This window comes from Hoplias malabaricus, chromosome 14 (assembly GCF_029633855.1).
Source record: "Hoplias malabaricus isolate fHopMal1 chromosome 14, fHopMal1.hap1, whole genome shotgun sequence".
Lineage (NCBI taxonomy): Eukaryota > Metazoa > Chordata > Actinopteri > Characiformes > Erythrinidae > Hoplias > Hoplias malabaricus.
In genome coordinates, this window is record NC_089813.1 from 11294183 (window position 1) to 11319926 (window position 25744).

Consider the following 25744-nt stretch of genomic DNA (forward strand, 5'->3'; position numbering starts at 1 on the left):
GAACAGCAAGTAAATGCTACAATTACTCTCATCAAGTCTAAGGCAAATGTTTAAATCCCACATATTATCAGTGAGCCACTGTTTGTCTGTATGTTAACTGCACCCACTAGCATGAAGGACTGTCCACATACTTTTGGATATATACTGTTTATTGCACATAAATGTGGGATATGACACCACGATGTCTCTCTTGAAATCAAGGGCTGCTATGTTAATAAGGTCTTCTGTTTGCTACAATAGCCTCTGTTTTGGAAAGGCTTTACAGGACAACTGGACTAGAGGATTTGATTGCATTTAGTCACATGTGCATTCATAAGATCGGGTAATAGTGTTGTGGGGTATAAGGGTAATACCATATACAGCACCATTTTAAAACATGGAGGGTCTCTCAAAAAGAGGATGGTATTTTAAAATTAGGACATGTCATAATGGCAAAATCCTGTGCATTTAAGAGAGCCAGAGGGAGAGGGCGCTGTTGGAGATCACTGACTGGTGATGTCATGCTCTGAAAATGGATGGGCAAAAAAATCCCAAGCCCAGTAGCTCATTTAGCACAGTAGCATTTAGCACTGATTTGAGCTTAAAAACACACCAAAGACGCTTCACTCGACTTTGTGCTGACAGATATGAGGCTTTACCCTCTATTTATTTTGGGATATAAACATTTTTTTTAAATATCCGATTTGAGGGTGCAAATATTCCTAAAAAAATAATTACATTAATATGCTACTACAGTGGAACCTCTACTAACGAACACCTATGCTAACGAACTTTCCAAGATACGAACCGGACATTTGAATATTTTTTGCCTCCACCAATGAACCATGACTCTAGAAACGAACCCGAGCCTCCGCCGAGCCGGCGGCTGGAAATGGCCACTGACCCCAATAGGCGAGTCTCCCAGCGCTCTCAGAATTGAGTGAGCTTTTAAGATTAGCAAATTGTAGCTTTAGCAATTTAGCATTAGTGTAAATAGCAGACATCGACATTAGTGCTAAATTAAGCTGTAACTACGCTTCGTCTCCCCACATTCACCACCTACTCTCCGTTATTCCACCCACCCCCACCTCCCGTCATACAGCCAGTGCCTGTGTTACTCCTCCAGCCAGTCGTCACGTCTTCAAGGTAGCGATGTGTAACCACTTCAAACTTTTTTTCTTTTTTATTACTGTTACCACTGTATTTCTTTTTTATTTTTAGTAACGCTACATGTATTTTTTTTTACTAATTTGAGAGTGTTGTAAACATATATCAGTTCAAAAAGGGTGACTTTCGGGGTGGGGGCTGGAACGCATTAATTGCTTTTCCATTATTTTAAATGGGGAAAATTGACTCGAACTTTTCCACTTACGAACCGTGTCACGGAACGAATCAAGTTCGTAGTTAGAGGTTCCACTGTATGTTATTATTAGCATTAAATGTTCTATCGTTTATTGCAATTATTTCTAGAACAATATATCAACCTCAAAAAATGGCTATGGTGACATGTCTACCTCCTCACTTCTAAACTGTGTGGAGCCTTAATTCACATATTTAACACTCTCTGTTCCTCTCATGCCATTCGTTGGACATAGCTCTGTCAGTTTTTATCATCCACAAGTGTCTGTGTGCGCTATCAGGCCCACCCCCGCTATACTGTATACCACCTTAATATTTTGAGACAGTGTAATGGTATGAACAATGTGAGTACGGTCCATCCCCATCAGGTACTAATGTCTGATGATTAATTATGGATCACTTCAGACAGCACAATCCCACTTCTGTGCAGTACAAAGCTGGCTGAGGGACTTCATACCTCTTTTGCTCACACTAGGCACTGGGCTTGATAGACTTACCCTAGAGTGTGCCCCATTCTACTGACATATATAATATTGCAAGCAGAAGCACCTTAAAGAAGCTGAATATTCTAAAATATATGTAAAGGATTCTGGTTCAAACCAAACCTGAGTGAAACCTATTACGTATGCTAAAGCACTATAAATCACTTTCTACATAAACATGTACGATACCAGACATTGTTGTTTTAGAGAATATACACATGGGCATATAAACGCATTGAGCATCCAGCTTGCTTTCCATTCACATCTCTGCCTTGGAATTGGACTGGATACATAATGAAAGACATGAGGGAAGAAGACGATCGATAAAGAGCTAGAGAAATAACATGTTTTTCCGTTCCCCATTTCTCCACAGATTTTCTACACAAAGGGTGCAATCCAAAAAACAGTCGACAGACTTCAATGGGGCTCTTTTTTTGTCTTTTTTTACTACAGTTGTTAATACTGCTTTGCTTTTGAAGTTTGATTTCATTCTAAATAAGACAGCTTGTTGCTTTGAATGCCTTATTGATAAAAAGAGCACAAGAGAAGAACATAAACACCACACAACATTTTATCTTGTTCAAACAGGGCACAAAATACAGACATAATCTTTAAGTCTACTTTAGCTTTAAAGGAGCAGTCAGTCATTTTCTCCAGTGATACGTCATACACACGTTATACAACAGCCATTATACTGACTACTGACCCCCAGTGGCCTGGACGTGTCAGAGATTCAGTCTCACTTTCATAATGTACTTTGCCATTAATATTTGTAATAAAATAACTGCTCCTTTAATATAGCCATTAGTCATGCTTAATTCTGCCTGAAATTGACAAGTGCTCACAATTTTATAGAACTTATGTGACCTCTGGCCAACCTTCTGCACCGACCATATGGTAGTGAAATATGATCCCCTCATACGCATGTGAGCAGAATTGAACAGCATCGATTGACCCAGGGGTTTATGAGTTATTCTGGAAACAAATGACATCTTCCATTTGAGACATGACTCCTCTGTTAATCACTCTATTTCCCCTCACTCTACCTCCTGTCTGTTCTAAAATATATCCCCCAATGCACAGCTCTGTCTTGACCTTGGTTCTGCTGTGTTTACTTTCCTATTCTACTGAGGTTTCTACTAATAACCTCAGCTGAGTGAAAAGCAAGGCACTACATCCAAACAGGCTTAAGATGATGTGTCATTATAACCTACACTTGTCTTATCTTTCTTCATTTATCTAGGACTGGGTCATGATGGATTCAAAATGCACTGATGTACAAACATTAGTTTTAATAATATTAAAAATGATCAATATCTGTGTGCCCTTTCCAGATGTGTGTCTAGTGATATCCTGACAGGGCACCATCATAGGCCATCCCTGGACATCACACACTCACCCAGTCACTAACAGCTGTGCTCAGACCTGTGGACAGTTTCACACAGCCACCTTCTGTGAGTTTTTAGAATGTAAGAGAATGTCAAACACCCAGAGGAGACCCACACAGACAAGGGGAGAACACACCAAACTCACCAAAAACAGTGACTCAAGGTGGGATTGGAACCCAGAACCCAAGCACCCTTGAGCTGTGTAGCAGTGACACTACACGTTGTGTCACTATGACACATTATATAGCAATAAATTATGTTTCTAGGAATAGATTCATTCAGAAGTCATGAATGAATTAATGAATTGATGAATTAAACATTTTTAAACAAATTATTTTAGTAGTACCATGACATAAAAATACAAAACCCATGTAGTATAACACAAAAAGCCAGATATTCTTATTTCAATTTTGTTCCCATGATGTAAAGTACCTGAAACTAAAGATACTGGAAGCCTGTACTAGCATTTCTCCTGCGGTGTTGCTATCAGTGTGTGAGGAGTGGGAGAAGAGGATTGAATTGACAATTCAACACAATGGGCAGCACTTTGAACACATTTTATAAGTGGTCAGAAACTTGTAAATAACTCATGAAAGAATAAAGTTATGTTAAAACCAATTCCCAATAAGTTTGATGTGTCACATGACCCTCTTCCCATTGAAAAAACAAAAGTTGGATCCAAAATGGCCACCATGGTCACCACCCATCTTGAAAAGTTTCCCCCCGCCCATATACTAATGTGCCACAAACAGGAAGTTAATATCACCAACCATTACCATTTTATTAAGGTGTATCCATGTACAGAAGGTCCTCGGGTTACGTCAGTCCCGAGTTACGATGTTTCGTGGTTACGACACATCTCCCATTTCCTGTATAAAGCCTTGTTTCGACTTAAGTGGTTTTGCGTCGTAAACATCATAACGCAAACTTCGTGTTTGGTGTGCGAGGCGGAAGAATACAAGGTTACACGGCTCGGGACAGAGGAGGATAGGTGTTAGGATAGGATAAGTGCTTACAGTATGTTATTTACGTACAGTATGTACGTATGTTCCGACTTACGCTGAAAATTGGTTTACGACACGATGTAGGAACGGATCAACGTCGTAAGTCGAGGACCCCCTGTAAATTAAAATGTATAGACATATGGGCCTTTACCTAAAATGATGGACAGATTTTCTAAAACTAATATTATTATAAAGGATGCTGATGCCTAGTTGAGCTCAGCAGGTCCTGTATATATTCAATGAAACATTCCCTCAAACTAAAGTGGTACAGGGCTATGACCATGTAATTCATGTCTGTATAAAAATCATCATCTTTGAGGTTATCATATGTTTGCATAGGTCAAATACATGCTTTTCTTAATTAGGCCTCTTCCCTTGTGAGCTCCATTGCTTGAAAGCACTTCATAACAGTGCTGTGAATGGAACAGGTGGCCATCACTTAGCTAAAGGGCTCTTACATCAATTCAAAGTCATTTACATTAAAAATAAAAATAAAACCCACAACTGACATTATCGTCTGATAAATGCTCAAGTGCTTTTTTCAAATACAATATTTAGAGATTTTGCATGTGTTATATATGCATATATGTTATATATTTTATCATTTTGAGATTTGGCGAAGTACTGAATTGCTTCATAAATAATGTGAAGTGAGTAGTTGCAAGGTCATAGATTTACACTCCAAGCAGGAGAGCAAATCTACCCAATTAAGAGATAAATATTCAGCCTTCATTTAGATTCAGTTTAGTGCTCTCTCTCTCTCTCTCTCTCACTCTCACCCTCCCTCCCCTTCTCCCTGTCTTTCTCTCTTTCCCTCATTAGAGATGCTGTGTGAGCATGGCTGGGCTGCTGCTGATGTTGTTGTGTTTACGTAACTCATTCAGGTCAGCGACTTGGACTCTGTGTTGTGTGTTCTCTGTGTTGTGTGTGTGTGTGTGAGCGGAGGTTACAGGACATGACATGAAGGTCCCGCTCCGATTGTCTTCATCTACATCTCTCTCTGTCCCTGCTGCATAACACACTCTTCCATGTCCATGCTCCTATCCCAGTAATTCTTCCCTTTTCTCCTTCACATTATTCTTGTTTTCTCTAGCAAGAACCTCCAGTGAACAGTAAACACCCTTCTTAGAATGAAGCAAAAAAAAAAAGAATAAACCTTTTATTCCAACGTGGCTGCGAAAAAAAGATAAAGACTCCCTAAAATAAGGCCTTTATATATATCTTGAGAAGCAGTAGCGTTTCTTACCGCCATGTACAAAGCCATGCAGAGTGCAGTCAGATGGACCAACCAGGTGGATGAGACTCGACTGGCTGAATCCAACAGTATAGGGCTCTGCAACACACCCACAAACACACAGACGCACTATTACTGACCATTCTATATTAAATCCTTAAATACATCATACAGATACACTATATGGCCAAAGGTTTGTGGTCACACAACAGCTTCCACTCTTCTAGAAAGACTTTACACTAGATGATGCACATTGATGTGGGAATGTGACTGAATTCTGCCATATAAACTTCACTGAAGTCTGGTACTGGTGGAGAATGCCACTCTACTCGTCTTAAAGGTATTGAATGGTGCCCCATAACTCCGGGACTGCTGTACAGCTCAATGCTGGAGGACGTTATACCCCTCTAGATGACAGCTGGTACTGAGGATGGTGACTGGAAGTTCATTTGCAGCTGCCATTATGTTTCATGCTTTTCTGAGGAAATTATGTAAGCTTGGTGCACGCAATTAACACTCGTTGGTACACCTTAAAGTGGCTGAATTTACTTATCAATCGATTTGTATAAGATTTGCAGTGTACAATGTTGGGAAATTCATCATTATTCCAAAATGAATCAACTACATTAACCACTTCTTTGAACTCAGAGATAACAGAGTTAACAGAACCCAAAGACATTTGCAATAAAAAAAGAGTGAAATAATGAGGCAAATACTAATATAGAAGACATAGCTGAATATCTCTTTACCTTTTGTGTGTCTTTCTGCAAGCATCCAGAAAAAACAAAGGACGAAACAAATGTTTATTAGAAACAGTCTCTTTTTGCCTGTTTAGAAAATACCTTCATCGCTAAAGGAAATAAATATTTGTTATTCCAAAGTAGGCTAGGTTTAGGTCATTTTAGATCATTTATATTAGTTCCTTCGATATGAAACCTGGCATTTTTTAATGGTCTTAAAAAGTAAAATATGGATATACGGATATACAAGTGTTTGGTAGGACAGTGGAAATACTTAAGATTTTTTTCATAAAAACATGCTTGTACATAAATAAAGAATGATGAATTATTTAATATTTTATTTATACTTGTCATTTTATTTAATTATTTGATATTTATATGCAACTTGTTTTTGTAACATGTAATTAAAAATTCAAACATTCTCCTAATCTTTTGTCATTTTATGGTATCTGTTGTGTATTATTAAAAATGAAACCATATTATACAACAGAAAATAACCTAAAAAATAAAGTAGTTTGAAAATGGCAAGCATGAGGAATTTATTGGTAACTATAGAAACCATAGTTTCTATAATTACATGAATGTACATTAAATTACACGTGAATGTAGCAATTAAAAGTGTTGGAATTTTGATTTATAAATATACATTACACAAAAGCACTTTAAAACATATGTATACACACACATACACACAAAAACTCAATGTATACATTTGTAATTAAGGGTGCTGAAGGAAGATTACCTGGGAGAGAGACCGGTGTAATGACCTCGCCGTTCCTGTCTTTCGTCTCCATTCTTTCAATCTTCTGAGCCTCGTACCTTTTCTTACCCTGTTCTTCTTGTTCAGGGCTAAAATACTGAAATAAATACACACAAGAAACATTTTGTAAGACATTAACAAAAGACATTCAAAATTGCAAAATAACCCCTTAAACATTAGGTTTATTATTTTGTTATTAATCCTAAGATTTCTTATTTAGAAACCACTTAGAAAACTAAACATTATGCAGCTTTGAGAGTGAGAAATTGAAATGTGGATCCATATACAAGCAATCGGTGTTAAGGAGTTAAGCAAAACCTTAAAAAACTTACAGCTAAAACAGAACTAGAATAGCCCAAGAACAGAACCCTGCAGCACACCCTGCTTATTTATACCAAATTTATTGTTAAATGCAAGGTAAAATGTTCTAAAACTGGACAACAACACGTGTAACATATGATAATAAGCAGGCAATCTGAGTTTTCTGTGGGAAGTAGCCAGCATATTAGAACAATCTGAAAGGCCCTAAAATTGAACCCTGCAGCACTCCTTCCTTCTTTTACAATATTCCTTATTACAAGAGACATAGGACAGGTTTGAACTGGACAAGAACAAAATATGTTTAATAATATAAAATAATATATGAGGGGAAGCTGAAATATTAAAGGGGAGTAGCAAGTATGTTATTCACCCTAACGTATTATATAATGCCATCCTACAGCAGAGCCCTTAATACAGTCCAGCAGCCACTGAGGAGCCAAGAGTAAGTGTCCAGCCTGTGTCCTGAAGACTGCTATGACCTTGCACTGATGCCTCACTCCCACTATGAGCAATGCTGACAGTACAAAACCCCGGCGTATGCTCTTAAGGAAGACACTCCAAACCATTTCATTACTCTATCACAAATTCAGACTTGAATTCAGGAAGACAGTCACACACTGAAGCAGAGAACTGAAACTATGACACTTGGAGTAAGACATACACTTATAAATTATACATAACCTAGCCTCAAAAAAAACCTGACATATCAACGCCACACACTGAAATCCATGGTTTGACTTGCCATGAATAAAATGTGTCATACAGTTGCACAAGAATAAAATGTGTTACCTCAACACCGTTTCAAGTAAACAGTTGTGTTGATGGAACATATTTCATTTTGTGTGCAACCATCTGACAGGTTTTTCAGTGCACTACGCTTGTTTCTACAATAGCATTCATTAATGTACATCACATCTGTATATACTGAACCCACTGTAAGGGACAATATACGACCACGCTGGCTCAGACCTATGACTCAGAACTCTTACCTCAATGGGAGGGACTTCAGTGATTTTATCCACATTCTGAAGAGAGAAGGGCACGTACCACAGTGTCGCCTTGTTGGTCACTTTCTTGGAACCTGAAAAAGAAGAACAAAGAAGTTATAAATTGCATGCTTTTGGCACAATGAGAGGAAATGGTTGATTTTACCTTTGAAAGTACAATCATTTTTTATGATTCTTTTTCACGTCAAGAAAAAAATAATCATACAGACATAGTGCACTGGTTGTATCAGAGATTTTATGCAAGGCAGGTTTATCATAGAGCACATTTGAAAGCTACAGGGGTTGGACCATGAAACTAAAACACCTGGTTTTAGACCACGATAATTTATTAGTATGGTGTAGGGCCTCCTTTTGCGGCCAATACAGCGTCAATATGTCTTGGGAATGACATATACAAGTCCTGCACAGTGGTTAGAGGGATTTTAAGCTATTCTTCTTGCAGGATAGTGGCCAGGTCACTACGTGATGCTGGTGGAGGAAAACGTTTCCTGACTCGCTCCTCCAAAACACCCCAAAGTGGCTCAATAATATTTAGATCTGGTGACTGTGCAGGCCATGGAAGATGTTCAACTTCACTTTCATGTTCATCAAACCAATCTTTCACCAGTCTTGCTGTGTGTATTGGTGCGTTGTCGTCCTGATACACGGCACCGCCTTCAGGACACAATGTTTGAACCATTGGATGCACATGGTCTTAATGGTGCAATGTGCAATTAATGAAGATTGGCCACCAGGCTGCTCCAATTTAGCCATGAAACCTCCCACAATAAAATGACAGGTGTTTCAGTTTCATGGTCTAACCCCTGTACTACCTCCCGAGTGGTTCTATATGGGACGATGAGCGCTACTAGCTGACCAATCCCGAGTGATCTGATGGGCCTACTTGGTTCCCACACTTCAAGCAGATCAGCAGTATATTTTGGTCCAAGTCAGTTCAATGATTTGGAAGCAATTAATAACACTGTAAATCAATTCAGTACTCAAACGGTAGCCAGTGCAGTGAACTGAGAACTGGAGTGATGTGCTCGGCTCTGTATTTTAAATAAGCTGCAGCTGTCTAATTGTGCTCTTGGGAAGTCCAGTAAAGAGGCCACCGCAGTAGTCCAGCCTGCTGGAGATGAATGTATGAATTGTTTTTTCTAAGTCTGGTTGTGACATAAACTCTGATATGTTCTTGAGATGGTAAAAGGCAGATTTTGTTGTTGCTTATATATGGCTGTTGATGTTCAGGTCTGAGTCCAGTATTACTTCTGACTCTGCCTTTAGAGTTTTGCTTTTGTGATTCACAATGACCTCAACCCCTTGGCACCTTATTGCCAAATACAACTACCTCTGTATGGAGCTAAATCACTGATGTCAGTAAGTACAAACCGGATTCCAAAAAAGTTGGGACACTAAACAAATTGTGAATAAAAAAAATGTCAATTTTGTATTCATAATAGAACATAGATGACAGATAAAAAGTTTAATCTGAGTAAATGTATCATTTAAAAGGAAAAATATGTTCAAAATTCAAAATTTCACAGTGTCAACAAATCCCAGAAAAAGTTGGGACAAGTAGAAATAAGTGGCTGGAAAAAGAAAATTGAGCATATAATGAATAGCTGGAAGACCAATTAACACTAATTAGGTCAATTGACAACATGATTGGGTATAAAAAGAGCTTCTCAGAGTGTCAGTGTCTCTCTGAAGCCAAGATGGTAAGAGGATCACCAATTCCACCATTGTTAGTGAAAGATAGTGCAGCAATACCAGAATGGTGTTAATCAGCGTAAAATAGCAAAGACTTTTAAGTTATCATCATCAACCGTGCATAACATCATCAAAAGATTCATCCATCCATCCATCCATTATCTGTAACCGCTTATCCAATTTAGGGTCGCGGGGGGTCCAGAGCCTACCTGGAATCATTGGGCGCAAGGCGGGAATACACCCTGGAGGGGACGCCAGTCCTTCACAGGGCAACACAGACACACACACATTCACTCACACACTCATACCTACGGACACTTTCGAGTCGCCAATCCACCTGCAGCGTGTGTTTTTGGACTGTGGGAGGAAACCAGAGCACCCGGAGGAAACCCACGCGGACACGGGGAGAACACCAACACACACCAACTCCTCACAGACAGTCACCTGGAGCGGGAATCGAACCCACAACCTCCAGGCCCCTGGAGCTGTGTGACTGCGACACTACCTGCTGCGCCACCGTACCGCCCAAAAGATTCAGAGAATCTGAAACAATTGCTGTGCGTAAGGGTCAAGACCGTAAAACTCTACTGGATGCTCGTGATCTCCGGGCCCTTAAACATCACTGCACCTCAAACAGGAATGCCACTGTCAAGGAAATAACAGAATGGGCTCAGGAATACTTCCAGAAAGCATTGTCAGTGAACACAATCCACCGTCGCCAGCTGAAACTCTACAGTGCAAAGAAGAAGCCATTTCTAAGCAAGCTCCACAAGCTCAGACATTTGCACTGGGCCAGGGATCTTTTAAAATGGAGTGTGGCAAAATGGAAGACTGTTCTGTGGTCAGATGAGTCACGATTTGAAGTTCTTTATGGAACACTGGGACGCCATGTCATCCGGACCAGAGAGGACAAGGATAACCAAAGTTGTTATCGACGCTCCGTTCAGAAGCCTGCATCACTGATGGTATGGGGTTGCATGACTGCTTGTGGCATGGGCAGCTTGCATGTCTGGAAAGGCACCATTAATGCAGAGAACCACGTTCAGGTTCTAGAACAACATATGCTCCCATCTAGACGTCATCTCTTTCAGGGAAGACCCTGCATTTTTCAACAAGACAATGCCAGACCACATTCTGCAGCAAATCACAACATCATGGCTACGTAGGAAAAGGACCCGGGTACTGAAATGGCCAGCCTGCAGTCCAGATCTTTCACCTACAGAGAACATCAAAAAGAGGAAGGTGCGACCAAAAGGCCCAAGATCATTGAACAGTTAGAGGCCTGTATTAGACATGAATGGGAGAGCATTCCTATTTCTAAACTTGAGAAACTGGTCTCCTCTGTCCCCAGACGTCTGTTGAGTGTTGTAAGAAGAAGGGGGATGCCAGACAGTGGTAAAAAATGGCCTTGTCTCAACTTTTTTGGGATTTGTTGACACCATGAAATTTTGAAACAACATATTTTTCCTTTAAAATGATACATTCTCTCAGTTTAAACTTTTGATCTGTGATTTGTGTTCTATTCTGAATAAAATATTAGATGTTGGCACCTCCACATCATTGCATTCAGTTTTTATTCACAATTTGTTTAGTGTCCCAACTTTTTTGGAATCCCGTTTGTATTTAAATCAGAATTATGAATATTTTAATTATATTTGTATACATTTATTAATGTATGTAAATTTTAATTATATGAATTATATTTATTATAATATTTTGAATATATATATATATATATATATATATATATATATATATATATATATATATATATATATCACTATACCTCAGCATTTTATTGTTTATAAGGTTTTTGCCTAGGAGTAACATTTAAAAAATAAACAGTAGAGGCCCAAGGATCGATGTTTGTAGGACACCGCAGCTCAAAAATATTTGTTTTACTTTATAGTAGTAGTTGATTTCAATTTAAAAAAAAAGCCAGGTTTTTAAATCCAAATAAGATGCTATGATCACCAGTTTCAAATGCAGAACAAAGATTGAGAGGCACCAGGAAAAACATGGCGTCTATGTTTAGGTGGATATCATTTAGGATATGCATCTTGCACAATGTTAAAAAGTTAGCATGGCTACTGTTATGGAATTGCAGCTCCTGTGCAAAACTAAATAAACAAACATCATACACCAAATGCATTCTTGCTATTAAACTACACTTGGGTAAAATCCATCATTTTCCCTTTACTTTCCAGACCAAGAATGTGCCATGTAAACATTCATTTGTTTTTAAAAATTCCTCATTATTATCTCCTTCTTCAACATCATTTCACTTCCAAAAAAGGGCACTGTGATTTTAAAAAAGAAATGACCTCTGCTTGATAAAAAGCCATTTGGAATCTGTAGAGGGTCGTCATGAGCCACTCAGAATCAAACCCATCTTCCAATAAATTCCCACCAAAGTGGGTTGCTAGCTGCTTAGTGTTACTTTAGTTGTCATGGAGACCTCAGCATCTCCCACCACAGCTTGCTCGCACTCTCCAAAGTGCAAGTGAGGCTATTTTGGGTAGGCTGCATTTATGTGGCACTGGAGTGATTTCAGGGAGAAGAAAAAAAAAATAAAAAAAGCAATGTGCCGAGTGGTGAGGAACACTGTTATGAACCTTTCACACTCAATGACTAGAGCCCAGATATTAAAAGGAAAGCACTGACAAACTGGAGTGTACAAACTGAACTGAAGTAAGCCTTCCTTGCTGCCAGGGAGTGTGGCATGTGGCAACACTTTACTGTCGTACACTTCACTGTGTTCATTCACAAAGCCGAAATTACTGCTATAAAAAAAAGCTTATTAATGGCAACTGACATAAGACTAGGTAAACATCTATAAAAGGTATATTTCAACAATTGCCAGCTGTTGTAACACCTTTTTAAGTTGGATTTGGCTGAAGCTGCTTTTATGACAACTGACACTTGATAGAATATGCCTTTTATGACAGCCTACATATGTGTCAGTTATCAAAAATGCTGCTTCAGTCATTTCCAACGTAACAAGCTTAATAACAACTGACACTTGTTAGAATAAGCTTTTACAGATATTTACGTAGGCTTTTCTTAGTTGTCATTAAAGATTTATTCCAGCATGTGTCAGATGTCATAAATGATGCTTTAACTTATTCCAGAGGGAATGTAGTGACATGACAGCATAAATAGATCTGAGTATCATCTGCATAATTATGATAAGCTATTTGACTATTTTAAGGATTTGGCACGTGCAAAGGATTAAACAGTAGTCGCCCAAGCATGGATCCTTGTGGGACACCACATGTCAACAAATTTGTTTTAATTTGTAGCTGCTGACAATTGTAAATTTTTTCCTTTGAAAATTGTAACTTTTTTCCAGAAACTTCCAGAAAAAAATAATAACAATAACTGACACTTGTTAGAATAACCCTTTCTAGATTTATATGTAAGCTTTGTTAGTTGTCATAAAAAGACTAATCCAACGTGTCGTTTGACGTTAAAGCTGTTTTAGTTATTTCCACCCTATAAGTTGTTGTTAGAAAATGTTTGCTCTAATTGTTTCCCATGGCAGCTTGCCTTCTGCTTCCACATAGGATGGATGTTTAGCCTACATATCCTCAGCCAGATAAAAATAACCCACATTCAGGAAAGATGAAGGCTAAATATTAGCATATGCATTTTTTGTTTTTTTTCTCTTATCGCATGGAGACACCACCTTATAAACAATCCCCTACTGAAAAGTGTTGACGTGATATCTGACAGAAAAGACACCTATTACATCGGTAATAGATACAATATATGTACTACTAAAATTAGCAGCAAGTAAACTAAGGCCAATATGAAGTATTTAACGTAAAAACGTGAATCGGTTGATTACAAGATCATTTCAGTTTCCTGTTTATCACGCTCCCAAGGCCGAACGAATGCCCGGCAACAAGCAAACACAGAGGATTATGAGTGCTTACTGTCCAGAGTACATAAAACCTTCAGCACCAAAATAACATGTTTCCTCATTGAGAAATATAATACAATACAATCTTACATTCTGTTTGATTGGCAAACTCTATTACACTGTTGCTACAGCAACTACTTCATCATTCTTTTCCTCCTGAGATAATGGCGCTTTTCCCCCTTTTCTTCTTAAACTGGACACCTGCACATTCCTATACACATTTAGAGCTGTTAGAACTGAAGTTTGACAATAGGCTGATTTCAAAACTTCAAGATTCAAAGCCATGGAAAACATTACAGCAATGGCAGTGATTACAAATGAGAATAAAGTGTATCTTTATTAAAGTCCTTTTATTTTTCCATGCTCATTTGGTGCAGTTTTTACTTTTGGCATAATAGGGCATAATAATTTATCACTGACATTGGTGATAAACAGTGCACACAGGTTGTATAATATTCATAGAAAAGCAACTAATAGATTGGGACTGGAACACCTGCACATGACCCCAAGGTCACCATCCTCAATGCAAAGTATGGACTAGAGGGATATAAAGCCCCTCTGCACTGAGCTTTGGAGCATTGAATCTGTGTTTTCTGTGATGGAGCTCCATCCAATACCTATGGGATACGCTGAAGTAGCTTTAGTCTTCCAGAATTAATCATCTGTAATGGCTAATTGCCATCTAATCCAAGAAAATGCTCCACCAGAAAAACAGTAGGAGCCGTCAGTTCAGCAAAATGGAACAAATAAGCCATAAATACTCTCCCATTTAGAGAAAATGTTGTGGTTTTGTTGAGCAGGTGTCCACACACTTGACCACACATGATATATATATATACTGGACTATATAGAATGCGACTTGGTAGATGTAACATTTGATGCAAATGCCAACACTTGTTGCAAGTTTGCCTCTCCAAAGATAAAGGTGAGGAAAGAAAACAGCAGCAGTGTGACTGTCTGAGAGGGGGTGACACTACAAAAATAGCTCTTGTTTCGCCTTACAGTCAGTCAACACAGAGCAAATGATTTCTGAGACCGCTCTCTGACTGTACAGAATCAGCGGAAAGTGAGAGATGCATTCTGACAGCGCCACGTTTGGGAATAGCATTTGCATTTTTACACTCCGTTCCAAGGCATCCAGACAAGGCCGGTTGCTGTGGCAACCACGCAGGGATCCTGCCGCTACCATGGTGAGAGAATGGCTCCTCTAATTGGTTCCTGCGGCAGCTTGTCTTTTGCTTCCACATATGAGGGATATTTACATGTCTTCAGCCGACAAAGATTGGCTGGCTAAAAATAGCCCACGTGCTGGACAGATGGAGATTAGATATCTGAACATGCCTTTCTTTCCTTTTTTATTTATTTATATTTATTTATTTATTTTACATTTTCCTCGTCTCAATTTGAAATAATCTAAAGAAGAACAAGAAGAATACCTCAAAATACATCCAGCAAGAATGTTGACCTGGAACATGGAGACAGACCAGGAGAAATACTAGGAAAACCAGTGGTACTATTACTTGTAGCATTAATAATACAGTAGTAGGAATAGCAGCAGAAGTAACACTAATATTACAAGTACTAAAAATAGAAGTAGTTGTATTGTAGCAGGAGCAGTAGTAATAGTAATTGTAGCAGTAGTAGTACTAGCATTAGTAACATTACTAGTATTAATAGTAATGGAGTATAATTATTCCTATTAATATAATGTGCCCTCAAGTCCATTCTGACTCCTGGCGTTCACATGGATAGTGTTTATCTGGATCATCCTGTCTTCTGTTTGGGTTTCCTGTAGCATTGTAAATAACAGTAGTAGTAGCAGCACTAATAATAGCAGTAGGGGTAGTAGCAATAGTAATACTAGTATTGGCAGCCTAGTAGCAGTAGTAGGTGTAGCAGTAGCGATAGTAACGATATACTACTAATAGTCAGAGTAATAACGGTAGTAGTATTAGCAGTATTTGTAGCATTAATAGTAGTAGTAGCAGCAGGGGCAGTAGCAGGAGTACTAGCAGTAGTTGTAGTAGTAATAGCAGTATTAGTACCAGTCGTAGTAGTAGTGGTAATAGTACCACTAATAGCAGTAGTATTGGCAGCAAGTAGTGCTAGTAGTAGCAAACAACAACAAAGGGTTGTCATGTGACATCCACAGTCCCAAAATGGCAGAACCCAAAGTATTATTTCTGATTCTCAATCTATATTGTCCATGGTTTGGGCAAATTATTAACTTATCACTTTTAAAAGTAGCTTTTTTTTGGGAGACAGACTGAGAAAGCTAACAAAAGCAAAACACAAAACTTTTTCCAATTCACCTGTGTTAGTGTTGACCAGGCCTAAAAGAATAATCAGACAGGTAGATCACCCACTGGACAGAAGGTGTATTTCTCTTTGGCTGCTGCCATGACTTCACCTTCTTTTACTTGTTGCTCTCAAATATTAAAGTGAGACATTTTCATCCTCTTGGTCTGGTGCCATATTCTCCCATATTTTTTTTTCCCTTTTGCCACAGTAATAGACCATTTTGGAAAGGCTTTCCACTAGATTTTGGAGCATTGCTGTGAGGATTTGATGGCATTTATTCACAAACCCACTCCAGCTGGTCCCAAAGTTATCAACTGATGCTACATCACTCCACAGAACACACTTCAATTGCTACACAGCCCAGTGCTTATACCCTTCATGGGTTGCAGTGGACAGAATGGGTCGTACAACAGCACAGAATCCCACCACTTCTCTATGTCGGGGGATAAAGGATAACACTGTGGTATATAATGAGGAGAAAACGATCGTTAAAATCAGTTAGCCATATTAGCGTATTCGTATCATAGGATCTAATGGAAAACTGTTAGCACGTCAGTCTCTTAACGTGTTTCTCGGCTCTTCTGTGATTCATTAACAGATTATATACAAGATTCAGTAATCGTCTTACTTTACTCGTGTCTACCTACACCCTCCGTAGGCCACAGTCAGTCATAAAACACCAGTTTGTACACTCACATAGTGTGTTGTATGTCGAAAATATCTTTAGCAAGCTATAAGGTTCAAGTTTCCATGATGAATGAGCGTCTAATTACTATCTGTATTATTAGTTTAATTATCTGTAATGTGCACTACATAGAGAGTATGATGCTATTTTGGGACGCGGCCCAAGTTCCTCTACTGACTGACACAGACAAATAGAGCTCTGTTTAAAAACGTGATGGAAACAATAAAACAACAAACAATTAACGAAACAATAAAATATTAATATATCACAGTTTTTATTTGAGTTTTTTGAGTAATGAGTAGGTCCCCAGTATAGCGGCTCCTATGTACTGTGACGTCAGACCCATGAATACCCCTCTAGCTAGTGCACATAAGTTCCAAAATGATTCCCAAATGCTATACTCTCCAAGACATGTGAAAACCAATTACCAATTGTTTGTTTTTGTTGATAGACAGCTCAATACGCTTGGAGGAAAAGGAAAATTTTCTGGATCTGCTATTTCATTTAACAGACATCTATGATTATAATGTGCTTGTGATTATGCTTGTGCTAAGGGAACACGGAGGGCTAGCCTGCCCCACCCAGAGAGCAAGGCCAATTGTGCTTTTTGGATTCATGTAGCTGAGGCCTGTCCAGCAATCGAACCAGAGATCTCCCAATGATACAGCCAATGCTTAGATTGCTGTGCCACTTGGGAGACCGAGGAATTATAATTATAATTAAAACGACAGGCATGCCGATTACAATTGGATTAAACAATTATCAGGTAAAACTAATCCAGCTCCAATTGGGGTTCAGATGATGCTATAACACTGACCCCACAGGAAGAGTTTGTTGCCAGTAAACTGAGACAATTGCTGGCTTGTTTAATGTGTGAGGACATCGCATGGCCGTCTCAGAGTTTCCATTACTCTAGCCAAATATCCGCACACTGCTTTCTCTTGTGCAACAATGCTCAACAAACGAAGTGCTGTGGGCTCTAACAAAGGAAACATTTTCAGCGATCTGTTTACAGACTGTCTTGCTGTTTAAGGTTTGGGGAGTTGTAAACATAGACACAAAGAGAAACACATTTACAATTACACTGAGACACACACCAGCTCACGCATTTACACACACCTAAATGTTAGTTTTCATGCATTGTAGCATCTTTACATAGACTATTACATATTCTGTTCATTTTGTGGAGACTTACACTTGTCTTACCCATAAGTACCATTACTCTAACTCTATCCCTACATTTAAAGTAACGCTAGGTAGTATTTTTCACTCACAATTACAGTTTCAAATACCATTGTGATGCTTTACTGACCTGTCGTAGGGAGAACAGAACTTCTGATGTTGCTACTCTGCACTATGCAACTTCTAAAAGCAGACAGGAAACCCCCAGCCCCCTGAAATTCAGGACAGTGCTGTAAAAGTGCATTACACTATCAGTAGCCCCTTTAGAGTTTATTGTGCTGTAGTAATTAGAACAGCTCTGCTGCAGCTAAAGCTTTTTTGGTCACTGGGAAAATGAGTGTTTGTTTGTGTGTGTGTGTGTGTGTGTTTATATGACTCTAAAATGTTGCCTCATGGTCTCTGTGACATATGGCCCATGCGTGTCAGTCTGACTCGGCCTGTGAAATGCTCTTTGGACAAGCTCTCTGAGAAGATTAAATTAAGTACTATTTTAATTAAGCTCTGTCCAGAAGCCACAGTGCAGTCCTCACATGGGCATCTGTTGCTCTACTCTCACATATATTTCTCCAGTTTAACTGGCTTTATTTCAGGATTTCTCACAGTACTTATTCATGTGCTGCTTTTCCGACGAGTGTACTTGTACTGAGCAATGCCAATAAAGTCTAATCTATCTATACATCATCATATACGCATGCAAAGGTTTGAACACTAGTGAAATGGCATGCTTTGTTGATTGTAGTCTTACAGTGTTTTACTGAATAAAATGTGTGACCTCTTTCAAAATCAAGCAAAACAAATATTATTAATAATTAGAGCGAGCCAAAGAGAGAGTGTGTTACACTTATTCTTCAGAAACGGATGTGAACAAGTTCAGGACAAACCGCAGTATTGTAACTGAGCTGAGAATCAGTTACAGAACCAGTCTGGACTGTAAATTCTTGTTCTGATTTCACTCAGACCTAAATGTCGAGCTTAATGTTAATGCCCCTTAGAGCCATTGTGAGTCTCTGAGCATGAGTTCATCTGAGCGTGCCTTTCTCATAAATGCATGCATTCATGTGTGTTCACAGTTTAGTGTGTGCATGTATGTGTGAAAGAGAGAGAGAGACAGACAGAGATGGCTTTGTGTCCTTGTATGTTTTGACTTTGCATGTGTGCGTTGTGTTTTGTGCGTGTTTGCATGCATGGAAGTGTGGAGACAAAACTAAGAGAAGTGGGGGGACGTTGCAGCCATAATCATCATGGCCCCTGTGTACGGAGCCAGGAGACCCCTAAGGAGTGTGAGTGAGACAAGGCTGACAAGATTGGCCCTGACTGTGTATGTGTGCATATGTGAGTGTTTGTGTGTGTGAGTGTATGCTTAGTTGTAACTGGGGAAGGAGTCATGTGATGGCCCTGAGCCCTGCCCCAACTCACTCACTCTCACACACACATACACACACTTCTTTTAACAGCAAGGGTTTGTGTGTGTCATACCAGGAACCAGGACCCTATGGGGATTATTTCCAGTGATACTTATTATGAATATACACTATTTGTGGCCAGATATTTGTGGACACTTGCTCACACAGCATTTCTCCTAAAATGCAGGGGTAGCCCGTCCACCGTTGTTGCTGTAACAGTCTCTAACTTTTACGAAAATGCTTTACTCTGTTGCAAATAGACACACGCATCCTGTAATTAAACCCACAAAGGCGCTATTAGCACATGTTAGCATTAGCTGCTATTACTTGGAGAGTAACTGGAGCCCGTGTGTGCAGGTGCTGCGCTGCTACTGTGGCCTGCGTGTGTGAAATGTGACGCTAAGCTAATATGACAGCGGCACATAAAGTCTGCTCCCGTTCCCAGCGCTCCCCTCTGGCACAGAAGGAACCTTTAAAGGGGCAACGCTGACACGAGGCGGGACCACCCAGTAACACTGAAGTGGAAGGACCAATAACACTTTAAATACGGGGGTGCTGACCGTTGTAGTGATAATGAATGCACGTTACAAATGAGCTGTATAACCACATCATGGTGGAAAAGTACCAACAGAAACCTTGCAATATTTATGTCTTGAGGAATGTAAAGCAATATTAATGGGAGTTTTTGATGAATGAGAGGCTTAAAAGTCTATTCTTCACTTGTATTTTGAAATATTAATCAGGGTTTATGAATCTAAGCTTTAAATGGTCTATTCCTTTACTTTTATGTTTAATTGTATTATTACGCCAGAAGGAAACGTACGCCAACATTTATACATTTTTTATTTTTATTTATATAAAAGTTTAATGTCACAATGTACTCCAAATTCAAGGGTTCGAATTTCTGAGCATTGACAATAAACTCTATCATAGTCATACTAAACTTTACAATTATTATTTTATTTTATAAACAATCACAACCAGAGACAATTCCATCCTGTTTGGATGCAGTGACAGACGGGTTAATTGGCATTAGTTTTCATCTTCTGCCTTCTATTCCAGGCATATCATATATAAAATGACCCTGAAAACATCTACCTTGTCACTGTTGAAGTGATACTAACATGGTGGTGATAGTGGTGTTAGTGTGTGTTGGGACTGGTACGAGTGGATCAGACACAGCAGTGCTGCTAAAGTTTTTAAAGTCCTCAGTGTCAATTCTGGAGCAAGATTAGTGCCCCAACCAAAAATGTCCCGCCAACAGTGTCCTGCGGGTGACATCCTGTGTCCACCGGTGAAAGACTCTACTACAGAGCAACTACAGAACAACTGTCTCTGACTTTACATCTACAAGATGTAGGTAGATGAGGTAAGTGTGTCTAACAGAGTGGACAGTGAGTGGACACAGTGTTTACAAATTCAACCATCGCTGCTGTGCCTGATCCACTCGTACCAGCGCAACATCACCACCCATATCATACCTGCTCAATGGGGCTCCTGACCACTGAAGAACAGAGTAAAATGAGAATAAGGAACTATGCAGAGAAGCAGATGGACTGCAGTCAGTAACTGTAGAAATACAAAGTGCTCCTGTATGGTCAGTGGAGTCGATAAAGGAAGCCATGAATGTAGATACAAGGTAGATGTTCCCAATCCAGTGATCGTTCAGTGTATTTCCATTTTTTTTTATTGTGAACCCTGTAATGTGCACCCATCATAGACAAAAGATGTTCAACTGAGTTCAACTAATACCTCAGTAAACTATATTTATGTCTTTACAGCTGCTGCTGGTGGAGGGTTAGGAAAACGTGGAGTAGATTTCCGTCAAACATATCATGACCTCTCCATCTAGGGCCTGGGCTTTGTTTAAACAGTACGAAAACACTATAAATCTAAGTCTGGCACCGAGGCCTGATGTTCTCTATAGCGTAATGTCGGCCAAAGGTCTCCAAAATTAAACATGCCAATCCCTGTGTCCAAAATGGCTCCCTATTCACTGTTAGTACTCACTATAAAGTGCACATTGATAGGGAAGTGAATTCAGGAGGGTAGTAAATGATTTCTGACACTACTTCATGTGGGTTTTTACCAAACAACACAGTGGATTATGGGTATTTTGCCATCCACTAGTTTACATGGGTTGTTCACTACTATTTGTGGTGCATTGTGGGAATGTTTGAGTGCACTAAAAAATTCTCCACTATGTTACAAAATGGTGGAACCCAAAAAATAGCACACTATAGTGAATAAAACACAGCAAATATCTTTGTATAACTGACATGTAAATTAAATCTATTTTACTATTTTCAAAGTAGTTGATGAAAGTCTATAACCTGTCACTAAGGAAACATGCTAATATCAAATTCACGCCAGTTGCAAATTGTAAACACAGCTAATCTCTTGTCATCTCCTGAAGATTTTATTCATCTTAACTCAGAAGGCCCTCTGTGGTGTGTCTTTGTCACTGCCTTCTGTAGCGTTAAGATCGACTCTGTAGCTCGTCCCTGCCGTGCTAGACCTGCTTCCTTGACAACTCTGTTGCTGTGGTAACACCATGCACCTTGGGGATACCTCTTTTGTTTTGTCCTGCTATGTTTTCTGCCTTCCCCTTTCTTCTCTTTATCTGCCACTGATTCATTATCCCCCTGAAAGAAGTATCTCTCAAGGTAAGAATTTGTGATTTCTAGGAGAGCTAGCCCTGCTTATGTTTTTTGAATGAGTCTATCTTTAGGATCACGACAGATTCTGATTCAGAGACACCAGTGACAGAGCTCAGAATGGATTTTGAGCAGAACTGCTGGCAAGATTGTTCATAATGCTCTGGCACCATCTTGAGATAAGGCCTATTTAAAGACTGAATCTGTTGTTGTCTCTCTGACATGCAGGGTTTGATCAAAGCAAGTCAAATATACCTGTCATTCTGCTGCTAAGCTCAGAAAGAGCTGAACTATGAAGCCAATGCACATTATCAAAGTTGGAGAAAGGAAAGGAAGTCAGGTTTGTGTCACTGTTGTTCTTTCACTAGATTTTCTTTTTATATGATTTTTAAATATATTTTCAATATTTTAATATACATTATTTAAATCATCGGTCACTGACTGACATTCATTACAGGGCTCTGCCGTCAGTTATTTTTAACTTCATTAAAAAATATTAATATTGACAAAGCCAAGAGGTTTATGTGCGATGGTGATCATGTTTCTTTTTTGTTCTTCCTTTTATTTACCTGTGGCTTTTATGTTGAACATATCATGTATTATATCGACCAAACTTAATAAATATCTCATGATATAAATTTGGGTCGGCACGGTGGCGCAGCAGGTAGTGTCACACAGCTCCAGGGACCTGGAGGTTGTGGGTTCGATTCCCGGGTGACTGTCTGTGAGGAGTTGGTGTGTTCTCCCTGTCTCTGCGTGGGTTTCCCCCGGGTGCTCCGGTTTCCTCCCACAGTCCAAAAACTGTGCCTTGCGCCCAATGATTCCAGGTAGGCTCTGGACCCACCGTGACCCTGAATTGGATAAGCGGTTACAGATAATGAATGAATGAATGAATTATATAAATTTTGGCCATATCACCCAGCATTGTAGTTCCTAATTATCAACTGCAATCAAAATGTTGCTCTGCATACTTTGTTAGCCTGATCTAACAATTTTTATCCAAAAGGCTGGAGAAGGGGTGGGGGGAGATATAAGGTAGGTGTATCTAACCAGAGTGTACAGTGAGTGGAGACTCATGCTGGTGCAACAGACACTAACACAGCTTCACCACGGCCAGAGTCAAGTATGCAGGATAATATAAGGATACGAAGTGTTTCAATAAGTAAAACAGTTAACTGGATGGGAGTGGATGTTTAAATTATTATTAATATTTTTTTTTTTAATGAAAACATTTTTAACTTTTTCCACCTGCACGTCACTGAGATTTCATGCTTTCCAAAGCACAGACACTTCTGTTTTTAGATGCACCAGATGATACATTTAACAAGTCTGGCAAAGGAATCCTTCAAGTAAGCATTCTCTATTTTAGAAAACATGAAACAGCTGCACATCCGATAATATTCTCTGTTTTTATAAGTGATAAACAGGCCTGTGGAAATAATATATTCTTAATAATGGCATATATAAATGCAATTATCCATCAGCCGACACATACAAGTTATGCACGTATTCTTCCACATGTTTAGGACTAAATTGCACCGTTTAAATGAACAGATGGATGTAGAAAACTGAGCCAGAGTTCACAAATCATGCAAAACAAATTGTTCCATAGGCACTTACCTGTTAATATGTTTTCAGACAGAACATTAACTTGCACCTCCACAGAGTGCTTGGAAGTGTAGGTGATTTCAGCGCTTACGTGGGCCACCTCACCGATGAACATGGGGTACAGGAAATCAGTGCGTTCCACTCGAGCCAGGGCAGCAACACAACGATCCTGCACAGATGAAAGAAAAACCTTAACTCCTCCTGAGACTTCTCATATTTACATAAACGGGGCATCTTTTTTCAATTCCAGCTCTATCAAAATTGTAATGCTCTAAATCCGCTTCACATCAGTGTTTGTCACCATGCTTAATGCCAAGTGTGAAATAGAGGGTTATAAAGTGCCCCTGCACTGGGCTTTAGAACAGTGGAACTGCCCCGTCTATAGTGATGGATCTCCATCCAATATTTCCATGATGGGTTTCAGTGGCGTTTGTGATCTAAAACTAATTATCCAAATTCAATGCCTGACCTGATTAAAGTTCTCTAGGCTAAATGCGTTCAAATGCACACAGTAATGTTTTCCGACAGGTACTGGAAAGCTTTCCCAGATGATTAGAAGCTGTTGCTGCAAAAGAGGGGATAAAATACCAATTAATACTCTTCATTTACTTCGATACTTTGAGCTGGCTGGCTATTGAGTTTTTGTTAATGACACCCATCTATTGATTTTAGTACCACAGCATGTCATACAGTCTTCACTGGCATATAAACAACAGCTTTACATGTTTGTAACTGACCAAGTTCTGTTCCGTATTAATACTAATGAGTTTATATCCGCTAAAGAAAAACATGGGGACACAATGAAAAAGTTAAACAGAACCTCAACATTGTACAGCCAGGTTTTTAAGTGTGTTGTGCAATTCGTGAGTGTATGCTGCCCACTAGTGGCCAAAACTATTATTGCAAATTTATTTTTGAGGTGAGAAATCCAGCGTACTATACAATAAATAAACAGTCAAAACAGTTTTTAGGTGAATTAAAAGTTACAGATGTACAATATATTAAACAAAATCTAGGTTTCATAAGGTTCGAGCCACAATCTGTTAGCCCCAAGCCAGCCATAAGCCAGCATGCTAAACACTACGTACTAATAAAATACAATACAACAGGATATGGCATGGTGCATTTTATATAATGTCACATCACTACAACAGCTATCCTCTAGCTCTGAAACCCACAAACTCATTGTTATGACTAATTACAGGGGTACTAGATATAAACACCTAGTAGCCACCACAGAAGCTAACCATTTCCTCAAAGCATTTACATTCACATAAGCTACATAAGATATTTCCAATTGTCAGGCAAGACTAAAGTGTGTCCAGTCTTCTCTGAAGGAAACAATGAAATCTTACTTTTAACCTACACGTCTTTACGACCACATAATCTACACCTATTAATTTATCAAATACACGGAGAAACTCCAGCAGGGTGCTCCAAATGTTAGAACTATTCACACAGTCTGACTAAACGCACTAATCTGATAAAAGAATCTGGGAGAAAGATGAGATGGTTCATGTTCCTACTGCTGCTGTGCAGTTCTCTAGAGGTCTCCTTTCGACAGCCATGCCAATCAGCAGTTAAGTGCAAATAAGTTGTAAGTTTGAGGATGAAATCATTAGCGAGCTAACTAACATCACTTTTCTCCTAAATGAGGCTAGCTGTGTCTTGACTGGACTAATTTATCTTCATAAGCCATTAATTTCCCAACCAAAACGGGCCATTCTTCCTTGTCTTGTCAGGTTCATGGGTGATTAAAGACTTTACTGGATTTGCAAGATAAAACCTCGACAGGTCTTGCTAGTGCCATTAGCATTATACATAGCTACCAGGAGTATCACTGATAGCAAGGAGATGGCGGACCACTGATGGCCCACTAGTGTTTTGTACAGCGTTTTCTGGGCGAACCACTGGTGATTAAACAGAATTTTAGACAAAATGCCACATTTGAGCACTTTTCCATTCACAGTCCAATTTACAATTTTTCCTGCATTAGGTTCTTTTGTTATCCTTTATA

The 25744-nt window shown here is 39.2% G+C and overlaps 1 protein-coding gene across 6 annotated transcripts in view; it reads right to left on the bottom strand.

Moving 5' to 3' along the window:
• The window catches only part of acot7 (acyl-CoA thioesterase 7), a 97510-nt gene that overhangs the window by 63856 nt on the left and 7910 nt on the right, over nt 1-25744 (bottom strand). For 4 of the 6 annotated variants that reach the window (XM_066643631.1, XM_066643635.1, XM_066643629.1 and 1 more), the window contains exons 3-7: nt 23740-23896; nt 8257-8348; nt 6929-7043; nt 6196-6210; nt 5459-5545 (exon numbers count right to left, since the gene is read on the bottom strand). In XM_066643631.1, the coding sequence (XP_066499728.1) occupies nt 5459-5545; nt 6196-6210; nt 6929-7043; nt 8257-8348; nt 23740-23896 (466 nt within the window). The remainder of the gene's footprint in view (nt 1-5458; nt 5546-6195; nt 6211-6928; nt 7044-8256; nt 8349-23739; nt 23897-25744) is intronic. The other 2 variants (XM_066643634.1, XM_066643630.1) reach the window with 1 other exon arrangement.